The sequence below is a fragment of the Anomaloglossus baeobatrachus genome, chromosome 3, assembly GCF_048569485.1.
Source record: "Anomaloglossus baeobatrachus isolate aAnoBae1 chromosome 3, aAnoBae1.hap1, whole genome shotgun sequence".
Lineage (NCBI taxonomy): Eukaryota > Metazoa > Chordata > Amphibia > Anura > Aromobatidae > Anomaloglossus > Anomaloglossus baeobatrachus.
The window spans coordinates 671,422,468-671,432,108 of record NC_134355.1 but is presented as its reverse complement, the minus strand read 5'-3'; the positions used below and the strand labels follow the sequence as shown (position 1 = coordinate 671,432,108).

General features: G+C 38.6%; 1 protein-coding gene across 1 annotated transcript in view; it reads left to right on the top strand.

The window, feature by feature from the left end:
* TRAM2 (translocation associated membrane protein 2) overlaps positions 1-9,641 on the top strand; it is a 47,387-nt gene that overhangs the window by 14,687 nt on the left and 23,059 nt on the right. Inside the window, exon 2 of the mRNA XM_075341240.1 lies at positions 8,948-9,011. Coding sequence (XP_075197355.1) covers positions 8,948-9,011 — 64 coding nt within the window. The remainder of the gene's footprint in view (positions 1-8,947; positions 9,012-9,641) is intronic.

The window sequence follows — 9,641 nt, the reverse complement described above, 5'->3', positions numbered from 1 at the left end:
GGGAGACACCAAACATGTGGAAGAAGGTGCTCTGGTCAGATAAAATCAAACTATTTGGGCACCATGCCAAATGTTATGTTTGGCGTAAAAGCAACACAGCTCATCACCCTGAACACACCATCCCCACTGTCAAACATGGTGGTGGCAGCATCATGGTTTGGGCCTGCTTTTCTTCAGCAGGGACAGGGAAGATGGTTAAAATTGATGGGAAGATGGATGGAGCCAAATACAGGACCATTTTAAAGGCCCCATCACATGCTATGATATATCTAACAATATGTTGGCGGGGTCACAAATTTGTGACACACATCCGGCATCATTAGAGATGTCGTAGCGTGTGACCTCTCCGAACGACTGTTAACGAGCAAAAATACTCACCTAATCGTTGCTTGTTGACACGTCGCTCATTTTCATAATGTCGTTCCTCCTTCTGTGCGCCGGTTGTTCATCGTTCCCGAGGCATCACACATCGCTACATGTGACACCCCTGGAACGATGAACACAGCTTACCTGCGTCCCGCCGGCAATGCGGAAGGAAGCAGGTGGGCGGGATGTTACGTCCCGCTCATCTCCGCCCCTCTGCTTCTATTGGGTGGCCGCTGTGTGATGTTGCTGTGACGCCGAACGTCCCTCCCCCTTCAGGAAGAGGATGTTCGCCGCCCACAGCGAGGTCACCCGGGAGGTAAGTACGTGTGACTGGGATTAACGACTTTGTGCGCCACGGGCAACGAATTGCCCGTGACGCACAAATGATGGGGGCGGGTGCGATCGCACGATATATCGTTGCGTGTAACGCCGTCTTTAAAGAAAACCTGTTGGAGTCTGCAAAAGACCTGAGACTGGGACGGAGATTTGTCTTCCAACAAGACAATGATCCCAAACATAAAGCAAAATCTACAATGGAATGGTTCACAAATAAACGTATCCAGGTGTTAGAATGGCCAAGTCACAGTCCAGACCTGAACCCAATCGAGAATCTGTGGAAAGAGCTGAAAACTGCTGTTCACAAACGCCTCCATCCAACCTCACTCAGCTCCAGCTGTTTACAAAGGAAGAATGGGCGAAAATTTCAGTCTCTCGATGTGCAAAACTGATAGACACATACCCCAAGAGACTGCAGCTGTAATCACAGCAAAAGGGGGCGCTGCAAAGTATTAACTTAAAGGGGATGAATAATATTGCACGCCCCAATTTTCAGTTTATTATTTTTTATAAAAGATTAAAATAAGCATTAAATTTCCTTCACCTTCACAATTGTGCCCACTTGTTGTTGATTCTTCACCAGAACATTAACATTTTTATCTTTTATGTTTGAAGCCTGAAATGTGGGAAAAGGTTAAAAAATTCAAGGGGGCTGAATACTTTCGCAAGGCACTGTATGCTACACATTTAGTGCCCCCAAATAAGGATCTTTAAGTCCCACCCCCTGGACTGTTTTCAAGCTCTAATAGGATTGGTTTTGGCAACGTTTGCATGAAATCAGGACTTGGGGAAAATTTTATTACATTTTTACTGAAGACTATATGGAAAGTTTCTTTAATTTGTTGCTTCAGATGCGTTGAGGAACTAAAAAAAATAAATAAATAAACACCAATATATTAAAAATGCATCAATTTTAAAGATATTAAGCTATCCCTGGCTATGCTAAGGAGGACAGCAAGACTTTTTGGAATTAAAGCGGTTATCTGGGAAATAAAAAAAATAAATTAATATTTTATATATATATATATATATATATATATATATATATATATATATATATATATATATATATATATATATATATATATATATATATATATATATATATATATATATATATATATATATATATATATATATATATATTATATTATATATATATACCCCACTCCTCTATTCTAGGCTCACAGATTTCTAAAATAAAGAAATGGTTACTCCCCCTCCCCTGCTGCGGCAGTGGCATCACAACCACAGCATATGTGACCGCTGCAGCCAATGAATGGGGACAGACGTGTAGACGGCGTGCGCCTGCTGACGTCCTCCTGCATGGATGGTTACAGCATCAGTCTTTGCAGTTTAGATACACTTAAAAGGGTACTCCCATCTCCAAGATATTATCCCAATATGTAGTTGGTGTAATAACATTAGCAAATCCCTCGAATTAGAGATGTAGTATAGTTCTCCTGATTAGCTATGTCACTTACCTCATGTGCAGGGCATTGCAGGTTATGACCACGAGCAACTAACTGTGACTATATGCTTGGTCACAACCATGGATACCTGAGGCCCTGCAATGCCCTGCACATGATGACCACGAGCAACTAACTGTGACTATATGCTTGGTCACAGCCATGGATACCTGAGGTCCTGCAATGCCCTGCACATGAGGTAAGTGACACAGTGAATCAGAAGAGCTATACTACATTACTAGTTGGAGGTATTTGCAATTATTTATTATTATTATTATTATTATTATTATTATTATTAATATAATATTCTACCTACTACTTATTAGGATAGGATCTTAGAGATGGAATTAACCCTTTAAGCCCCTCCTAAAAGCCACTGATCCCATCTATAGTCACTCATTTGTGTAAACGCCTGTTTTTGTCTTTTTTTTTTTTTTTTTTTTTTTTTTCAGCCCTGGATATCAAAAATGTTCTGAAATAGTCCTGAATTATTTATATATTTTTTTTTTTATTTTTTTTTTTTGGGACAGTTGGCCTTTATGGGAATGAGCATGTTTGGATTTCAATATGTCCAATCCCAGCAATGAGACCTTTTTAAAGGGTCTGCACAAAATATTGAAATCCTCACCTATGTACAGTTAGGTCCAGAAATATTTGGACAGTGACACAATTTTGGCGAGTTGGGCTCTGCATACCACCACATTGGATTTGAAATGAAACCTCTACAACAGAATTCAAGTGCAGATTGTAACGTTTAATTTGAAGGTTTGAACAAAAATATCTGATAGAAATTGTAGGAATTGTCACATTTCTTTACAAACACTCCACATTTTAGGAGGTCAAAAGTAATTGGACAAATAAACCAAACCCAAACAAAATATTTTTATTTTCAATATTTTGTTGCGAATCCTTTGGAGGCAATCACTGCCTTAAGTCTGGAACCCATGGACATCACCAAACGCTGGGTTTCCTCCTTCTTAATGCTTTGCCAGGCCTTTACAGCCGCAGCCTTCAGGTCTTGCTTGTTTGTGGGTCTTTCCGTCTTAAGTCTGGATTTGAGCAAGTGAAATGCATGCTCAATTGGGTTAAGATCTGGTGATTGACTTGGCCATTGCAGAATGTTCCACTATTTGCACTCATGAACTCCTGGGTAGCTTTGGCTGTATGCTTGGGATCATTGTCCATCTGTACTATGAAGCGCCGTCCGATCAACTTTGCGGCATTTGGCTGAATCTGGGCTGAAAGTATATCCCGGTACACTTCAGAATTCATCCGGCTACTCTTGTCTGCTGTTATGTCATCAATAAACACAAGTGACCCAGTGCCATTGAAAGCCATGCATGCCCATGCCATCACGTTGCCTCCACCATGTTTTACAGAGGATGTGGTGTGCCTTGGATCATGTGCCGTTCCCTTTCTTCTCCAAACTTTTTTCTTCCCATCATTCTGGTACAGGTTGATCTTGGTCTCATCTGTCCATAGAATACTTTTCCAGAACTGAGCTGGCTTCATGAGGTGTTTTTCAGCAAATGTAACTCTGGCCTGTCTATTTTTGGAATTGATGAATGGTTTGCATCTAGATGTGAACCCTTTGTATTTACTTTCATGGAGTCTTCTCTTTACTGTTGACTTAGAGACAGATACACCTACTTCACTGAGAGTGTTCTGGACTTCAGTTGATGTTGTGAACGGGTTCTTCTTCACCAAAGAAAGTATGCGGCGATCATCCACCACTGTTGTCATCCGTGGACGCCCAGGCCTTTTTGAGTTCCCAAGCTCACCAGTCAATTCCTTTTTTCTCAGAATGTACCCGACTGTTGATTTTGCTACTCCAAGCATGTCTGCTATCTCTCTGATGGATTTTTTTCTTTTTTTTCAGCCTCAGGATATTCTGCTTCACCTCAATTGAGAGTTCCTTAGACCGCATGTTGTCTGGTCACAGCAACAGCTTCCAAATGCAAAACCACACACCTGTAATCAACCCCAGACCTTTTAACTACTTCATTGATTACAGGTTAACGAGGGAGACGCCTTCAGAGTTAATTGCAGCCCTTAGAGTCCCTTGTCCAATTACTTTTGGTCCCTTGAAAAAGAGGAGGCTATGCATTACAGAGCTATGATTCCTAAACCCTTTCACCGATTTGGATGTGAAAACTCTCATATTGCAGCTGGGAGTGTGCACTTTCAGCCCATATTATATATATAATTGTATTTCTGAACATGTTTTTGTAAACAGCTAAAATAACAAAACTTGTGTCACTGTCCAAATATTTCTGGACCTAACTGTACATAGGGTAGGTGGTAAATTTGCTGATCATTGGGCATCAGACTGCTAAGACCCCACAAATACCGAGGACGAGGCTCCAGAGCGCCGCCTGAGGATGGAGCCTTGGCCAAAAAACTGCAAAAAACAATGGTTACAACTTTTAATTTTTTTTTTTAATTTTATACGGTCTACATGGGTGCTGGGGGGATCTTTCCTGGTCTAGGCACTGAAAGGGTTAAATCCAGTTTTTTTTAAAGAAGCGCAGCTACCCTGAGACAGTGTATTCCTAGCCCTCCTGTGAAAGTGTCTGGTCCCTGGTAAAACGATCTTGTGAGAAGATTCCCTGCGACTTCTGCGCCCAGTGTTGTCCCGGACATTGTTTGTGTGTTGCCAAGCAACGTAAGAAAGAACGCATTCAAGGAAATATGGTAAATGTACAACTGTGCGAAGTGTCAGATGAGACTGGTAATATCACCGGGCAGGGAAGGAAGGATCCCCCCGCCATCTACATCCATGGGATAGAGAACGTACAAGAACTTACACTGGACCAGACTAAAAATAGAGGAAATGTCTAAAGCTTGTTATAAAAAGCTATTCCAGGCAGAAAGTGTGACGTCAACCGGACCGGGTAGAGACTTTATATAATACTGCCCCTATGTACAAGAATATAACTACTATAATACTGCTCCTATATACAAGAATATAACTACTATAATACTGCCCCTATGTACAAGAATATAACTACTATAATACTGCCTATATACAAGAATATAACTACTATAATACTACTCCTATATACAAGAATATAACTACTATAATACTGCTCCTATATACAAGAATATAACTACTATAATACTGCCCCTATATACAAGAATATAACTACTATAATACTGCCTATATACAAGAATATAACTACTATAATACTACTCCTATATACAAGAATATAACTACTATAATACTGCTCCTATATACAAGAATATAACTACTATAATACTGCTCCCTATGTACAAGAATATAACTACTATAATACTACTCCTATATACAAGAATATAACTACTATAATACTGCTCCTATATACAAGAATATAACTACTATAATACTGCCTTTATACAAGAATATAACTACTATAATACTACTCCTATATACAAGAATATAACTACTATAATACTGCCCCTATGTACAAGAATATAACTACTATAATACTGCCCCTATGTACAAGAATATAACTACTATAATACTGCCCCTATGTACAAGAATATAATTACTATAATACTGCCCCCTATGTACAAGAATATTACTACTATAATACTGCCCCTATGTATAAGAATATAACTACTATAATACTGCTCCTATGTACAAGAATATAACTACTATAATACTGCTCCTATATACAAGAATATAACTACTATAATACTGCCCCTATATACAAGAATATAACTACTATAATACTGCCTATATACAAGAATATAACTACTATAATACTACTCCTATATACAAGAATATAAGTACTATAATACTGCCCCTATGTACAAGAATATAATTACTATAATACTGCCCCCTATGTACAAGAATATAACTACTATAATACTGCCCCCTATGTACAAGAATATAACTACTATAATACTGCTCCTATGTACAAGAATATAACTACTATAATACAGCCCCTATGTACAAGAATATTACTACTATAATACTGCCCCTATGTACAAGAATATTACTACTATAATACTGCCCCCTATGTACAAGAATATAACTACTATAATACTGCTCCTATATACAAGAATATAACTACTATAATACTGCCCCTATATACAATAATATAACTACTATAATACTGCCCCTATATACAATAATATACCTACTATAATACTGCCCCTATATACAAGAATATAACTACTATAATACTGCCCCTATGTACAAGAATATAACTACTATAATACTGCCCCCTATGTACAAGAATATAATTACTATAATACTGCCCCCTATGTACAAGAATATAACTACTATAATACTGCCCCCTATGTACAAGAATATAACTACTATAATACTGCCCCCTATGTACAAGAATACAACTACTATAATACTGCCCCTATGTACAAGAATACAACTACTATAATACTGCTCCTATATACAAGAATATTACTACTATAATACTGCCCCTATGTACAAGAATATTACTACTATAATACTGCCCCTATGTACAAGAATATAACTACTATAATACTGCCCCTATATACAAGAATATAACTACTATAATACTGCCCCTATGTACAAGAATATAACTACTATAATACTGCCCCTATGTACAAGAATATAACTACTATAATACTGCCCCTATGTACAAGAATATAACTACTATAATACTGCCCCTATGTACAAGAATATAACTACTATAATACTGCCCCTATATACAAGAATACAACTACTATAATACTGCTCCTATATACAAGAATATAACTACTATAATACTGCCCCCTATGTAGAAGAATATAACTACTATAATACTGCCCCTATATACAAGAATACAACTACTATAATACTGCTCCTATATACAAGAATATAACTACTATAATACTGCCCCCTATGTAGAAGAATATAACTACTATAATACTGCCCCCTATATAGAATAATATAACTACTACAATACTGATATATACTGATATTATACAAGAGTATAACTACTATAATACTGCTCCTATGAAGGGGTGTGCATAGGAATTATGCCCCTCCCCCCCCAAAAAAAGTAAAAAATTCAACCGGCCTTCTTAAATCCAGCCATGCATATACAGTATTAATTGGAGACCAAACATTGCCCAAGAGATTGTCTTTCTTGCATTTGAAATAGATGTGCCATAATACATTGTGGCATGTGCCATTGTATAACGTCATAATACCTTGTGCCATTACACATCAACCCATAATGCATTGCTCCATTATACACAATGCCATTGTATATCAAACCATAATACATCATATAATGTTTTGCCATTATACATCATGTCATAATACATTGTGCTAAAAAATATTGTTTCATGGCCAAAATACATGGTGCAGCTTGCCATGCCCCCTAGAGAAAGTAGATAGTTGGTCGTCCATTCTTATACATATAGCCCTCATCCTGGTACATATGGACCTCATCATTGGCCCCTCCTGGTATTTATGGGCCCATCACGCCGCACACAGTAACAAAATAAACTATTATAATCCCCGTGCTTGAGCTCCCTCGGTGTGTGGTGCTGGCGGCTTCAGCCTGTAAGCGGCGCAGCGCAGCGCGTGACTCCCTGTCATGTGCGCCTTCTTTCACCAATGTCACCTGTTGGAATATTTGCTGCTCCCCAAGACCTGGGAGTATGAGTGTGGGGACTCAGAAGCAGTGAATATTGATTCTATTCACTAGCGCGCACTCTTGATTGCCTAGCCGCTGCAGTAAGCCAATGTCGGGGAATTCTTTGTGTGCTGCTATTAAACAGAATGAATATTCACTGTTTCCTGTGCCCATAATCCTGCCCACCTCTTGGCACCGGTTTCAATGCAGAGAAGTGGGCGGCATCATGATCGTGGAGAGCAGTGAATTTTAATTTCCGTAAACAGCGGACACATTTGCAACACACAGACCCAATGGGTCTCTGTACCGCAATGCATATCAGCTGCTTGCGCACCCTTAGTCACACATCCAGCTGAATTAGGCTCTGGGTTTGATTTGGGGAATACTTATTTCCTCTTTAGCTTCCATAACTGGTGGAAATGTTCTCATTACATGGTAGGCATTGAAGTGAGTGGCGGTCTGTGTAATGTGTGGATTTGTCCTTATCTGGAGCTTCTGTTACAGGGCGGTTTTCTGTGTTTCTTCATGGAGGTGAGTCCTGAGTGTGAAGCTCCTCTATGGGGCCTGGATTCCCAAATCGGGCATATGGAGAAAGGTTGTCTAAATGGCTTTATTAGGCGACATGGTGCCGCTACGCAGTGTAAATCCCTTGTCGCCGTCCTCGTGTTTAACCCGGCCCAACAAAAATATTACATGGCGAAAAGTTTGTGAAGTATTATTTGTAGAAGCTCATGTGCTAATACCTGGCGGCTCCAGGCAAAAAATGACATAATCATCACGTCTAATGAGCTTTTTAATTACTGGGAAACACTCCCTCGCTTTTGGCTGTTACATAAAATAATTACATTTTTTAAAAATTAATTAAATGAAATAAATAGCAGGATTAACTCTTTAGTCTTCATGGTTTTTGTGTGGCTTTTTTGTTATGATTTTTATGTGCTGTTTTTTATGAATTTTTGTTTGTTTTTTTTTTCTGGTGTTTTATTTTATGCTCACATAAGCGTAATTCTTTTTTTTTTTTTTCTTTAATATCTATTATTTTTTGTAATATTATATTTATTTTTTTTAATTACCGTATATATTATGATTATAAAAAATATATATATTATTATTATTATTATTATTATTATGATATTTTTTATTTTATTTTTTTGAATGACCAATCATATATTTATTCCACTCCAGGTCACCGCTAAAACTGCCTTTATCTTCATCTTACCTCAGTATAACAGCAGCCTCCAGTCTCTCGGTAAGTTTCTTCTATTAATTCAGCCATATTATGAATGGTATAGTGTAGATACAACCGTTATACTATTGTTTGCATTGTTCGGTGAATTATCCTTGCTGTATTATCCTATATGATCGATTGCGATGGTTTATACTGTAGACGCAATTGTCTTACTGTAAAGTTCCGCATCTGAGCACTAATGATCTGCAAAACTAGGAGAGTCCTAGAGGAAGTAAAAGTAGGAGAGTCACTTAGTGAAGAACCTGATTGTACTACTTGATAGTCTTTCGTGGTTTCTTGTTGAGGAGTGGTCCATCCTTAAGTAATGTCCTGCCCATCACCATTCCGGGGGTCAGGGTTTTTTTTTTGGTTTTTTTTTTTGCAGGTGGGGGGGGGTGCTTTTAATGGGATTTAAGGGGTAGGGGGGATTCTAGAGAATGACAGTGGTTACATTTTTTTTTGGGTGTGTATAATACTGTATGTATGTCTGCGGTGGGATTTTAGGGGTGTGTAATCCTGTGCGTATGCCTGTGCTGGTATATTGGGGGTGTGAAATGCTGGGGAGAAGCTTGTAGTGGGATTCGCACCCCAGGGACGGCTCTCGCGCGGCCCTACTGCCCGCCCGGGGAATGGCTCTCGCGCGGCCCTACT